Here is a 14,962-nt window from a genome sequence, read left to right as displayed (position 1 = left end):
TAATGAGGGTAACCATGAAATATCCCAATAATTTTTACTAATATTATGGACTCTTTCCCCAGGTGCCGACCCACCATTAAGGACTGCCTCAAACATTCATGGCTTCATGACTCGTATTTAAAGAAACTGCGTCGACAGACCTTGACTTTCACTACCACACGGCTCAAAGAATTCCTGGGGGAGCACCAGCGCAGATGTGCTGAGTCAGCTACTAAACACGAGGTCCTTCTCAGAGTCTACCAGAGTGGGCCTTCATCCCCAGCCTCATCTACCAATCCTAGCTCACCAAGCACACATATCAGTGAAGAAAAACAAGGACTTTGAACAGTATAAGGAAATTAAGTCTTTCAGCGCTGGTAAATGTCTGGAAATTCTACCCAGAAGCTTTCTCAATGACAAATAATATGAGTTGAAGAACAAACTGTACTCTATCACAAGAAAAAAAAAGAGAAAAAAAAAAAACAGACTACATGTTAAGGGTGATAATAGGAAAGTTGGTCGATAGCTGATCGACGTAACAGTTGTCAAGGTGACGGACATTACATAAAGAGCAATACTGGATTAATTAACTTTGGATCAGTGATTGTACCAGAATGATTTCTTTATAATATCATTATTATTTAGTATTTATGTAGATTGTAATTGGTGATGCATCCATTTGAACTTGAATTGAGTATCATTTTAAGAATTGCAGAAGCAAGTAATAAGAGTTGTCCATTTTCTTTTGAGAATTATATTAATGCAGTTGTCTGCAGTGTAAAATTCTGATTTGTCAATGTTTTAAATATATAGAGTGTCAGCAACATAATATACTTTTAAGTTTAGAAAGAAATTATGCTCTGGTGTTCCAAGATGTTTCAAAGTTTATTTATGAAAGCCGTTACTGTAAAACCAAGAATGAAAATGTTCTTCTTGCTCATTATGTCACTATGTCTGTGTAAATCTTAGATGTATGTTTACATTTGATTTGATATTTCAAACTTTATATATCACACTGTGTTTGGCATTTCCTTCGATACGTTCAATTTCAGTATAGAATTTTTGCTGTTTCGCTTTTGCTGTTTTTGTAAAAAAAAAAAAAAAAAAAAATAGTATGGGTACTATGATAACAGGTATAAGTATATATTTACATATTTTTTGTCCACTTTCTATGGAAGTATTCTTTCAACAGAATTAAAAATAAAACAGGTTAATTGAAGACATAAAATCTACATTTTATAACAGATGGGTATTATTATTTTTATGGGATATCACTTTTACAGCAGCATCGTTAGTACGTTGGTATAGTTATATATGATATAAGCTTTGATATCAGTCCTGTTTTCATTTAACTAAATGCAGAAAAGGTTACATTTTAAACAAACATTACCTTTTTTGCGTCTATAAAATATAACCTTCTGTCATTTCTGTCATTCTATTCTGTAAAATATTAAAAATTATAAATACTATAAAAAGTTTTCCATCCATCCATTAGACATTACATACGTTCTCCTCTTTATCAGCATTTTTGAGAGAGTTGTTACATTAAATTATTGTGTGGTTCTACTACACAAAATGGCATAAAGAGGAAATCCTCAGGTTTTAATCCCTGTGCATCTTCATATACTTTCATTTCCACATTGAGTTTACAGTCGCACTTGCTTCCTATCACATTCTGTTCTGACTCCATACAGACAACCATCAGGTTTAAATTATGACTTTTCTCTCTCAAATATCAGTCCCTTTCAGGAGTAAATGTGTGCAGTGGCTAGTCTATTTCTTTTTCGATATCACGTCTCACTTTTTAACTTTGAGGTAAACAGGTTAAAACAGTGATCTCAAACTCAATTCCTGGAGGGCCACAGCTCTGCACAGTTTAGCTCCAACCAGCTCCAACTCACACCTGCAATGAAGTTTCTAGTAATCCTGAAGACCTTGATTAGCTGGATCAGGTGTGTTTGCTTAGGGTTGGAGCAAAACTGTGCAGAGCTGTGGCCCTCCAGGAATTGAGTTTGAGATCACTGGGTTAAAAGATCTAAGAGCATTACTTTAATTTGCTTGATATGATCACACATCCATTTATATATACTACTTCCCTCTCTTTTATACTGTCATGTGCGTGACCTTTGATAATTCACTAAAGCACTGTCAGTTTGGCACTAGTCTTGGCTTTCCCTGTGGTAAACTTGACTGTCCCACTCATGTCAGAGCTGGTGTTTTTGAATGTCAGTTTGTGGACTGTCCCTTGGTTCTCTATTCGAATATTGGGCCCAGACTGCAGGTTCTCCCCATTTAATGTCCAGATAGGAGGCTTGATGAGGGTCACGGACACTTCACACTGGAAGCAAGCTGTTTCAGGAGCTCTCACTTCCACATCCTCTATATCCTTCACCACTAGGATAGACTGGGCTATGAAGTCAAAAAGCAGAAAGTTTAAACTATGACCTTAAAAGGGATAGTTCACCCAAAAATGAAATTTACCCCATGATTTACTCACCCTCAAGTCATCCTATGTGTATGACATTCTTCTTTCAGATGAATACAATCGGAATTATATATAAAAAAAAGACCTGACTCTTCCAAGCTTTATAATGGCAGTGAATAGCCGTTTCTGTTTTGAAGTCGATCAAAGTGCATCCATCCATGCTGATAAAAGTAATACACACGGCTCTAGGGGTTAATAAAGGCCTTCTGAAGTGAAGCGATGTGTTTGTGTAAGAAAAATATCCATTATCGACTAAAATAACTAGCTTCTGACAGACGACCGTACGCATATTACGCAAGTCACCTTGTGCCACAAGAGTAACCCGTGACGCATGTATGACGTAGGATGTAGGAGTATCGTAAGTTATGCCTTTCGCGGTTCAAACAAATAGGGCTGGGCAACAAAATCAAGCTCCTCCGACATTTCTCCTTAAAAAAACTATTTTTAGACTTCTAATTCGTGACTGGTGTTTTGTTTTGCTCTATCCTCTGCGCTTCCACGTTCGTCATTACGTTGTGCGTCAGTTCAAGGTTTACTCTTTCGCCATAAATCGATACATATGGCCATCTGTCGGAAGCTAGTTATTTTAGTCGATAAAGTTTTAAGTATGGATATTTTTCTTACACAAGCGCATTGCTTCGCTTCAGAAGGCCTTTATTAACCCACCAGAGCCTTGTGGAGCACTTTAATCATGGATGGATGCTCTGTGATGGACTTCAAAACAGAAATGGCCATTCACTGCCATTATAAAGCTTAGAAGAGCCAGGACATTTTTTTTATATATAACTCTGATTCTATTTGTCTGAAAGAAGAATGTCATAAACACCTAGGATGGCTTGAGGGTGAGTAAATCATGGGCTAATTTTCATTTTTGGGTGAACTAACCCTTTAATGCCTTGCATATCTCTTTTTAATTTCTCAAATCAAATGAATTTAAATAATGTCTTAATAATTTGTCCTATCTATTTTGCATACTAAAATCATTGATACATAATAAAAATGGTCATTTTCGATCCAAACAATTCTCACCTTCAACCATCAGCTTGGCTGTGCATGTGTGCTCCCCAACCTCAATACTGTAGGTTCCTTCATCCTCCAATGCCACCTGGTGGATGATAAGTTTATGGTAACAGCCTTCTTGTATCATCTCCATGTGTTCTGTGGATTCCAACTCTTCATCCCCTTTGTACCAGGTGACGTCACAATTTGGTGATGATACAGTGCATTCCAGAATGACTCGATGCTTTTCCAGTGCTGTTCGATCCCTGAGGGGACGGACAATGCTAACAGGAAGCTCTGTGAAAACAGATATTGACAAAGGATTTTTGCTGGCATCAGATAATTGGTAAAACTTTACTATATGGTATCATTTGTTAACATTAGTTAAAGGGACAATAAGTAACTTTTTAGGTATTTTATTATCTAAAATCAATATTTTTATTCATAAATATGTCCTCAATGGTGTACAAATACCTCTGCCAATGATCTGACTTATCCTCGTAAACGAAGAATTTATTATCTTTATATACATGGGACGGGTAAGTCCACGGAGGCTTCCATGTTGTTCCGCCATCTTGAAAAACTATAATAGCAGAGAGGGACAAAAAGTACTAGGCCAACGCGTTTCCACAACGCGTTTTCGTTCAGAGCCGCGTCACGTGACTGAAACCAGCAGAAACGGAGCAGAGCAGTGAGAGGCGCTTTTGTCACTGCCCCGGCAAGTTTTAAAGGCTGCACTGCACGGTTAAGTCACAGGATAACGAGTCCTCTTCGTCGAAAAAGTCCACAATAAGACCGTAAAAGGAAACGTGATCGGAGATTACAAAAACAATAATGTCGGGATAGCTAATGCAGGAGAAATCTTTCAAAAGAGACGCTGAAGTTGCCTGCTTTCTTCTCGACAGGTAAGTCAATGTTAAGGTCTTAATTACAGGCTTTTTATTTTTATTTTTCTATTAGCCTATATAGACCAGCGTTTCCCAGCGGGGTGACGCGGCACCCTGGCGAGAGCAGGGGTGCTGTGTAAAAAAAAAAAAAATTTTACCATCAATCTCGGATCGTCGGAAGTCTCTAATAACAACAAATAATGCGCACAAATTTATAATAAAAATGCAAATCATAAGTTTTCGGCGTTGAATTGCGGAGGTTGCGCTTGCGTGTGATTTTATTCCCGTGCCTTATTCCCAGTGCGTCCACTTAAAGCTGCCTATTTTTCATTGATGCGCTTACAGTCAAATACACACGAAAACATTGTCACAACGTCCGTCTTGCCGCGTATTCACATAAACACATCGGTTATGTCCGTGCTTCTGTCAACGCAATGCGTGCGATTAATGTTTTTCAGTTTAACACGTTAAAAATATTTAACGCAATTAAAGCAGCATTTTTTTTCTGTCATCCTTTGGCTAGCGTTACATTATATAATCACGTTCTTCTTCATGCAAATGCTTCTAATCATGCAAGCGAGAAAATACAAAAGAGAATGCGCTGTCTGTAATGCTGACACGACGCGCACCAGACTCGACTTCTCTTTCGCGCTTTCACTTTGAGTATCCTCATGAGAGCAGTCTTAAATTAGTTAAATAAAGTCTTAAATGAACGTTAAGAGTTGTGAGAAAATGGGACGCGTGTGGGATCCACATGTGACAGTGCAGCAGTGACATCAGAATCAAATAACACTTCATTCATAAAAATATGCCATTAAACAATTATTTGAAATATAGGCTACTGTCTTTATGATGTTTCTACATTAATTTGGAGATTTACTGTGAAATTATTAGGCTACATAAAATATAGTAAAAACAAGCTATCTTGTGCAATTATAACAAAATTATCCCAATAATTATCACATTATCGCAATTATTATCCCAATAATTATCCCATACACTGAGTGAGCAAACATTTAGGTGAATGATATATGAATAAAAAGCCTTAATTGAATATGTCATTATGTAAAGTGATCTCTTCAGAAGAAAGTAATTATTTCCTAGATTTTAAATGGATGGACAAAAAAAAATAAGAAAATAAAAATATCTATATGACAGTAGGCCTATAAGTTCTTCCCTGTGGTACTGAAAATTGATACATTTATTTATTTATTTATTTATTTATTTATTGCTCAAGTCATACATAAATGTTTCATTCATTCATTCATTCATTCATTCATTCATGCATTTGTAACATGCATGAACGAAGAAAAAAAAAAGGAACAGGAAGAAGATAATCTTATGGTACCTGTCATTTATTTGTGCACATCAAAAATTAAATAAAAAAACCCAGCACATTTCAAGGTATAGTATCAAAGTAGTATCTCTACTATTGAGTAAAGTAGAGAAGGACCTATAAACAAGGTTGTAAGTTTTGTTTGTTCAAAACTGTAACATTCGTTAGTTCGTTGTGTCAAGTTGTAGTTTGTTTAAAATAACAAACCAGTTCACCCGAAGGAAAACTCGATGAAGTGCTATTAGAGGACATCCTGTCATAGCTTTTTGGTACATAATGGCTACCGTAGATGCAACACACATTTGAAAATGCGAGGCGCTAGAGAGCACTATTCATTTAATTGCAAAATACAATTTCACCACTAGATGGGAGAAAATCCCACTTAGTGTCCCTTTAATGCATTAGTTAACATTAACTATGAGCAATACAATTGCACAACATTTACATTGTTAATGTTTGTTAATACAAATAAAATTGTTCAATGATTGTTCATCTTAGTTCACAGTGCTTTAAATAATGTTTTCAGATACAACTTAAAAATGTATTAGTAAATGTAGAAACTAACATTAAGATTAACAAATGCTGTAGAAGTATTGTTCATTGTTAGTTCATCTTATCCAGTAACTAATGTTAACACATGAAACCTTATTTGTAAGGCTTTACCAAATAATCTTTTGAATCACTATGAATGCAGAATTATATTCAAGTAAAGTACTTATTTTATACAATACCTTCAACATCAAGATAAGCAACTGACTCCACTTGTTTGGAAACAAACTTGACTTCTCCAGAATCTTCAGCCTTGACGTTGCATATAAGCAGGAAGTGCTTTGTGCCTATTTAAATGGTAAAAGAAAAATAACTCTTTCCTTTTTCAAGTTTAATTTAAAGTCTCATATTGTACATAATTCCAACAGAAAAAATAATAAAGGATCAGTTCTATCTATATTTACAACATAAGTTCAGTTTATCCTCACCCTCTGTACGAGTCTTGATGGTGGTAGTGGGACGTATCCTGCTGCCATTTTTGTACCATTCCCCAGGCATATCTTCCATAGACAGCTCACACATAAAGACAGCATTCTGGTCCTCCTTAATCCAAAGATCATCCAAGCCAGTTATGATCTCTAATTCATGTTCTGAAAACAATGTGGAGAAAATTATTGTGTATTTCATAATATTTAGGTTATTACAAGCTTGGAAGAATATAAGTGGTCATATTTAAGGCACATATTATCTGACAAGCAATTGCATAAAAACACTGTCACAAATCACTGACATAGAAGTGGCAATGATAAAGGACAACAGAATATATGCCAGCACAAAACATACTTCTACCTTGGAACAACAGATTTTTAAATATTCAAGAGTTACCAGTATTAGTACAACTGTGGGCCCTTACATAGAACATGATCTTATTAAATTTGGCATGATACAGAAATTGTGACCAATGTTATTATAGTATTATGATTTCTAATGGCTAATTGAACATGAAAAAAGGAAACAAGGACAGCCTATTTGATCCATCTGTTGTGGATTGGATTGTGAAAAATGAGCATTGCATAATGGAATGGAAGCAGATCTGAATGTGATTGGCTTAACTGCAGTATATAGCCTAGTCATAAATATCAAGGGAGCCATATCACAGGAATAGCAAGTTATGACTTTTTACAAGGCCAAAAATATTTTATAAAGAAAATGTATAGACGGATGAATGATTCACAGAGACCAGTAATAATATGTTTTGATTTCATGCCAAGTTTAACGCCAGCTAACCATTCATGATAATAAAGCATTAGCAAAAGTAGTGAGCCTCTTCTTTATTATCCATCTTGAATTTTGAGTAGAAGCTGAAGCAACCAGAAAAATGCCCAAAACAACAGGACAATTTCACTGCTAGTGTGCATTCTCTCAAAGTTTCCAAAAAGCAACAAGCTGGAAAATGTGATGAAAACTGAAGTGATATATAGGCTTACCATAGACCTCAAGTTTACAGGAAGTGCTGAGATCACCTATTTCACAAGTATAAAGGCCTGAATCACTGATGCTGGATTCCAAGATCTGTAAACAGCGCTTACGCCCCATGGAATAAATCCTTAAAGTCTTACTGGATTTCAGCTCCAACCCATTCTGCCAATCAATCCATAGAGAGTTCAGTGAGAAAAAGTGAAAACATATTTAGGAAGGTACAGTGCATTATTTATTTATTTAGCAATACCTTCTGCCATTTGACATCCACATTTGGTCTAGACAGCTCACACTCCAAAATGACTGAAGATTCCTCCTCAAGTCTGACATCAGACAGCTTCTTAATGATCATTACTGGTGTTTCTAAGATTTTGATGCACAAAGCTTGTTATTTTTGGCAATTATGTGACTAATATAAAAAAATATATATATATTGATATTTTTATATTTATTTATATTGGCTATATATATATATATATATATATATATATATATATATATATATATATATATATATATATATATATATATACTATTAGTTTTTGTTGAATCCCAAGCATAAATGTTTCTCCTCTATATACCCACCTTTGACTACCAGTCTGGCAGTAGTTCTCAGACCTTCTGCAGAGAAGACAATGCTACCCGTGTCCTCTAATGTGAGGTTGGAGAGAGTGAGGCCATGTACTAGTCCATTGGAACTAACACGCCAATTGTTATTGGGTTTGACACGCAGACCATCTTTTTGCCACACACCCTCCACATCAGCATGAGAAAGTTCCACTTCGAAGGACGCTGTCTCTCTCTCAAATGTCTCAATGTCCATCAGCCCCTTGCGTATGACAATCTTCCTCGCTTTAAATAGTAGCATAGCTTATTTTGAATACAATAATGCTTCTAATAAAAACTGAATAAAATTTTACATAATGGACAGACAAGTTCAGAACTGTTAGGCCAGGGACCAGAACTATAGCTGATGCTTAAATTGAAATGCCTGCCAAGATTTTACATGCATTATTTGACTCAATATTATCATTGGATTGTATACTATTTCAGCAGAGTTATATTTAGTTAAGCTAAAACTCCAAATGCCCCTTTAAGTAATTCATGTGGCTTTGATAATTTCTCTAAACAATCAAGAGACATGCTCAGAGTTAGACATGCTCAAGGCCACTTACGCTCCACATTGAGCTTGACCTGCGCACGGTCATGGAGGGTCTCACAGCGGTATGTCCCTCGATCAGACAGATTGAGGTTACTGATGGCCAAGATACGTTTACAGCCATTCTGGGCGAGTTTATGTCTGGGTCCTGGCTGGATCACCACCCCCTGCCTCATCCACTGCACTTCTCCAGACTCCAGACTCACTTCTGTCTCTAATGTAGCCTCTCCAAACTCCTCAGCCATCACTGCCTCCATTCTCCTTGTAAACAATACCTGTGCCTCTGCATGCAAATGTAAAAGGTTACTAAGTTACAAAGTCAAACATTTACAATTTTTGCCCCCTGAATATTAGTGGAAAAAACAAAACTGCCATTGAAATTAAACTTTCAACCAATCTTGAGAAATAATCACAAACACTGATAATTTCCTAATAATTATATTAAACTTCATCCAAAAATGAAAATTCTATCATTTTGTTATCATAAAAGAAAATAGTTACATCTTAATCTTCAGTTAGATTACATTTATTTTTAAAGCACATTTAAATACAACACATATTGTTTCAAAATGCTGTACACGCTCAGTAAACCATCAAATAAAACAACAAATTCACAAAACATCAATCAATGATAAAATGTAGAACCCTAGACACTATTAAATGGTAAATAATAATACTATATTTTAAGAGCTGATTTATATGGAAGCTTGTTTCCGCCACAGAATAAATAAAATTAAAAGATAATTGCGAATTTTTATCTTACAAAGTTTATATCTCGCAAATCTGACTTTTTTTCTCAGAATTGCATGATATAAAGTTGCAATTGCGAGTTAAAATGTCAGAATTGCGAGATAAAAACACAATTATAAACTCGCAATTGTGAGTTGTAAAGTCAGAATTGCGGGATATAAACTTGCAATTATGAGAAATATATATTTATATATAGTATATTTATACTATATATAGATATATAGTAATATATAGAAATATAGAGTTTATATCTGGCATATATATTTATATCTATAACTTACAATTGAACAGACCAAAACTGATGTCACTATTTACTGAAAAAGTCCCTTCCACTGTTGCTGTCAAATCTCAATCATGGCTTCAGTCTGTTCATCAATAAACTATTACATGGCTTTAGAAGACTTGGAATACAGTACACATATTTAAGTTCTTGTTTGTAGAAATAATGCCCTTTTAATGGCTGTTTTTTTTTCTTTCTGTTTTCTGTATTTTAATGCCTGTTATGTGTGTGTGTGTGTGTGTGTGTGTGTGTGTGTGTGTGTGTGTGTGTGTGTGTGTGTGTGTGTGTGTGTGTGTGTGTTTGTGTGTGTGTGTGTGTGTGTGTGCGTGTAGGTGTGCGTGTGTGTGTGTGTGTGTGTGTGTGTGTGTGTGTGTGTGTGTGTGTGTGTGTGTGTGTGTGTGTGTGTGTGTGTTTGTTGTTTTTTTAGTATAATGAACATTTACATACCCTGGACCTTGAGACTGGCTTTAGAAATGATACCCTCAGCCTCTGCAGTGATCCGGGATGAATCAAGTAGCTGGACCTTCCGGATAATCAGAGTATGGCAGAGGCTATTTTGTTCAATATGGAAGCGATCACTGGTTTTGATGAGCTGTCCATCCATGAGCCAGACCAACTGAACATCATCAGGGGAGACCACACACTTAAAGGTAGCATCCTCACCCTCCATGACTGTGGTATTGTGAAGCTCTGTGAGGAATTCCACCACACGAGGCACTGCAGAGGGAAAGCAGATGGAGGTTATTGCCTAAGTGTGTTGTTTAGTATCTTCCAACAAGTAACTTGTTTCACACTTACATTCCACCTTTACTCTGGCACTGGTGCAGTCATCTTTGGACTCACAAGCATACTCTCCGGCATCTTCTTTGGTGATACGATGGATTGTGAGACTCCTCTCCGTCTCGTTGGCACGGATAGAGAAGCGACGGCTGGGTATGATCTCCACTCCATCCTTCTTCCACTGGACATCTGCTTTAGCTTTGCATATCTCACAGCATAATGTGATCATACCATCTTTATGGGCCACTGTGTCAACCAGCGGCTTCACAAATTTAATACGCATATCTGTAATGCATAAAGGTTACATGGTTATTATTATACATTGTATGAGTTGCAATGCTACTATGACTTTCCTGTAAAAGCATGATTGCAGCTACCAACCTCTGACCAGGAGACTGAAGTGCATCTCATCCGTGTTTGCATCACATGTGTACTCTCCACTGTCGAGCTTCTTTAATGGGTCAATGGTGAAAGTGCGGGTCAGGCCCAGGCTGGCTATGTGGAAACGTTCTCCACTGAATGGAGTCCAGTCTTTAAGCCACCGCACTTGAGCATTAGGTCTGGAAACCATGGCAGTAAGAGTGACAGCCTCTGCTTCATAACCAGTGACCAAGTTCACCTCTTCTTTGTTGAGGAACTCAACGGGAGGCTCTGGAGAAAAATACAACACGTAAAGCACATGAGGTCTTATTGCGTTTTGCATGTAAGTGGGGCAATGACACAAAGAGTGTCCAAGATAAAGAAAAATCTAGTTTAAAACTAAATTTATTCATGTTAGTTTTATATGGTTTTGAAATACTTCAATACCATGTTCAAAAAATGTTTCAATTAAACACAATTATTGTATAAAAAAGGAAAATAAATACAGTACCTTGAACTTTAACAACAGTTATCATTTTGTCATCAGCAGCATCACACATGTATTTCCCAGAGTCAGAAAGGAGGATGTTGGTTAAGGTCAGTTTCCGGAGTGTTCCGTGGCTTTCAATATCCGTGCGCTCATCAGGGACCAGTGGTTTATCATTGAATAGCCACTTTACTGGTGCGTTGGCTCGAGAAACTTCACAAGCTAAGATGAGGTCATCTCCTGTCACCATCTCCTGATAATCAGGATCACCAGAATTGCCAATGATCTTCACTAATGGCTCTGGAGGAGAGAGAGTTCAAAAGTCTGTGTCATCATACCTTTTGTCTGCTTTAGGGCTCATGCACAGGTTCAAATCAATACTGAAAGACACTTTTTACCTTGTACTGTGACATGAAATGAAATTGTATCATCTTTAGCATCAAGGATATATTCTCCAGAGTCCTGCAACTCTGCACAGAGAATGACCAGGGATCTGAATGTCCCTTCCTCCTCAAAACAGAAGCGCTCATTCTCCTCAATAGGGCTGCCATTTTTATACCAGTTGACTACACCATTGGCCGCAGACAGCTCACACTCCAATACAGCGTCATCATATAACACAACCTTGTGCTCATTCTTGATCTGATCTTTATTCAGGATTTTTACTGGTGCCTCTGGAAGAGAGAAAGATTAAAAAACTTTTAGTGAAAAAAAGAGTAATACTTTTTTTTAAAAGACATGTAATTAAGGAAACCAGGTAGTGGTTTAACATCATACCAGTAATTTTGACTTTAAAATCTATTGTGTCATCAATGGCATTGCAGGTGTATATCCCAGAATCCTTCAGAGCTGGAAAATGGATAGTTAGCTTGCGTATGAGGCCATTCTCAGTGATCGTGATGTTGCTGCTCTCTTCCACCTTTACTCCATCTTTCATCCAGCACACCTTTGCATTATCATGAGAAACCTCAAGCTCTAGGACTACAGGATCACCAGCAATACTCTCTGTAATGCTGCCTATGTCCTTGGAGCAAGAAAGTTTAACAGGGGGCTCTGTGGAAAAAAGTCTCATCAACAACACTTTACAAAAAGCAATCATTTTTGTTTGGCATTTCAATATCTTTATACAAGTCTCAAAGTGAGATGTGTCTGGATATCATAACACAATAATCACTCTGAATATATTTTACTGTCTATTTCAGTACTACAGTAGATGTAACTGAATTGTATTTCCTTTTGAGGGAACTCGAACTGCGTTGATATGACACTTTGGGGAACCGCCCCTTAGCGTAGCGCGTCTTAAGTATGAATGAAACTAGTCCAATCCTATTGGTGTTGCATGATGACGTAGAGTGTGACGGCACACCCGGAAGCTACAAAGGGACGCCGTCACACAACAGTGTTAGCTTTCGCTCTTCAGCAAGCGCTCTCTGTTGTGTGAAACATCTGTTTGTTGTTGTTTGTCCTATATATATATATCAAAAGAAAACAGATGGCAAGCAAGCAGTTTCATCAGTGTGTGCACCCCTGCCCTCGATATATTATGGGTGGGGACACACGCGTTTACTGTTTGGGAGTGCAGCACGGCCGGGCAGCCCTCGAGGGGGCTGCTTGCGGCCACTGTGAAGCACTACCCAGAGTGCTGCGCTCCTGCCTGGCATTTGATGAAGCCAGCCAGGTTCGCGGGGTGGCTCAGATCGTGGGGCTCGCAGAGAGAGCTAGCAGACCTGATCAAGACTGCTTCGGCAATTTCTCGATCCTCGTCTGATAGCTCGGATCCCCTCCTTCCCCGTGCGGAAGCCTGCCCCACGGCTTCTTCCACTCGGGTCGAGGATCCCGTGCTGCAGCTCTCTGATTCTGAGGAATTAGACGTGCTCAGCATCGTAGAAGGGAATTTTAATGAACTTCGGGACACATCAGTTTCCAGCGAATGCTCGCTGCTCTGTCCACCCCACAGGCTTGTGGTCAGGCAGCGTACGCGTCCGCAAAACGAGAGTCGTTTTCAATTATTCCCTGCCGGTCCTCCGCTTCGGGGTATCGTCAAGAACTCTCACAAAACACTTGTCCCCGAGGGTGAATTTTGCATTTCACACTGTAGAAAAGGGGTACAGACTGCAGTTCCATGTTCGCCCACCGAAGTTCAACAGGGTGGTTTGGACTGCAGTGGACCCAGAGCAGGGTCGAGTATTAGAACAGGAAGTTCACTCGCTGCTGGCAAAGGAGGCCATAGAGTATGTTCCTCCACCAGACAGGGAGTCCGCGTTCTACAGCCGGTACTTCATAGTTCCAACTCGGACCTGAGTTTCCACATGGGACCTGGCAGTGGTTCTCGAAGGGTTGGTTGAGGCCCCCTTTGAACCACTGGAGTTGGCTGAGGCTAAGAACCTGTCGCTTAAGGTGGTCTTTCTCTTTGTCATTACTTCTCTTAAGAGAGTAGGAGATCTCCAGGCGCTCTCCATATCTCCTCAGTGTCTGGAGTTTGCTCCTAGGAGGGTTAAGGCCATCTTGCACCCTAGACCGGGCTACGTTCCGAAGGTGGCGTCTAATTTGGCAAGGTCGATGGTTCTACAGGCATTTCATCCCCCACCTCATGTGACAGTGGAGGAGGATAGACTTCATCTGCTCTGCCCTGTTAGAGCACTCGACATATATGTTCAGAGATCTTCTCTGTGGAGAAAGGCGGACCAGTTGCTGGTGTGTTTCAGGTCGCCAGGAAGGGGCTTCCCGCATCCAAGCAGACCATCACTAACTGGATTGTTCAGGCTATTTCCCTGGCCTATCAGGTGCGCAGTTTGCCTTCACCTTTGGCTGTGAGGGCTCACTCTACCAGAGGCATGGCGTCCTCTAGAGCCCTCCTTTCAGGGGTACCAATTCATGAAATATGTGATGCAGCTGGCTGGGCCACTCCGCACACATTCACAAGATTTTATATTCTGGACCTCCCATCGACACCTGGTGCACGAGTGCTCTTTTCCTAGTTGTGCCTGAGACAGCTTCACACTGGGATAGGCAGGTGTTGTTGTGGCATAGTGGGTACTCGTTCCCCAAAGTGTCGTATAGACGCAGTTTAAGTTCCCTCGAAAGGGAACGTCTCGCATTATGACTGTAACCCTTGTTCCCTGAGAAAGGGAACGAGAACTGTGTCCCTCTGCCACTCCTCCTCCTGCCTGGGACCTACTTGCTTCATTGTGAAGCTAACACTGTTATGTGACGGCATCCCTTTGTAGCTTCCAGGTGTGTCGTCACACTCTATGTCATTACGCAACACCAATAGGATTGGACTAGTCTCATTCATACTTCAGACGCATTACGCTAAGGGGCGGTTCCTCAAAGTGTCATATCGACGCAGTTTCGAGTTCCCTTTCTCAGGGAACAAGGGTTACAGTCGTAACCCGAGACATTTTCAGAATTGATTTTTTTTTTTTTTTTTTTTTAATTCATATTAAACCTCTCTATATAGTACTGTATATATATATATATATATATATATAT

At 38.7% G+C, this 14,962-nt stretch overlaps 2 protein-coding genes across 11 annotated transcripts in view; one reads left to right on the top strand and one right to left on the bottom strand.

Annotated features, from left to right (window-relative positions):
• spega (striated muscle enriched protein kinase a) overlaps window positions 1-1,195 on the top strand; it is a 108,536-nt gene extending 107,341 nt beyond the window's left edge. For all 9 annotated transcript variants that reach the window (XM_081381329.1, XM_081381327.1, XM_081381328.1 and 6 more), the window contains one exon: window positions 63-1,195. In XM_081381329.1, coding sequence (XP_081237455.1) covers window positions 63-324 — 262 coding nt within the window. In that variant the 3' untranslated portion in view covers window positions 325-1,195. The remainder of the gene's footprint in view (window positions 1-62) is intronic.
• A 26-nt stretch (window positions 1,196-1,221) lies between these two features.
• Window positions 1,222-14,962, bottom strand: part of obsl1a (obscurin like cytoskeletal adaptor 1a) — a 30,196-nt gene continuing 16,455 nt past the window's right edge. For both annotated transcript variants that reach the window (XM_081381335.1, XM_081381336.1), the window contains 14 exons: window positions 12,248-12,523; window positions 11,869-12,144; window positions 11,495-11,770; window positions 11,005-11,274; window positions 10,642-10,908; window positions 10,291-10,560; window positions 8,830-9,096; window positions 8,240-8,506; window positions 7,905-8,017; window positions 7,663-7,816; window positions 6,664-6,825; window positions 6,418-6,522; window positions 3,494-3,760; window positions 1,222-2,388 (listed from right to left, as the gene is read on the bottom strand). In XM_081381335.1, the coding sequence (XP_081237461.1) occupies window positions 2,117-2,388; window positions 3,494-3,760; window positions 6,418-6,522; window positions 6,664-6,825; window positions 7,663-7,816; window positions 7,905-8,017; window positions 8,240-8,506; window positions 8,830-9,096; window positions 10,291-10,560; window positions 10,642-10,908; window positions 11,005-11,274; window positions 11,495-11,770; window positions 11,869-12,144; window positions 12,248-12,523 (3,242 nt within the window). In that variant the 3' untranslated portion in view covers window positions 1,222-2,116. The remainder of the gene's footprint in view (window positions 2,389-3,493; window positions 3,761-6,417; window positions 6,523-6,663; window positions 6,826-7,662; window positions 7,817-7,904; window positions 8,018-8,239; window positions 8,507-8,829; window positions 9,097-10,290; window positions 10,561-10,641; window positions 10,909-11,004; window positions 11,275-11,494; window positions 11,771-11,868; window positions 12,145-12,247; window positions 12,524-14,962) is intronic.

The sequence above is a fragment of the Scardinius erythrophthalmus genome (assembly GCF_964197995.2).
Source record: "Scardinius erythrophthalmus genome assembly, chromosome: 12".
In the NCBI taxonomy this organism is placed as follows: domain Eukaryota; kingdom Metazoa; phylum Chordata; class Actinopteri; order Cypriniformes; family Leuciscidae; genus Scardinius; species Scardinius erythrophthalmus.
Note: the sequence above shows the minus strand (reverse complement) of the source record. Positions and strands in the feature narration are given on the sequence as shown.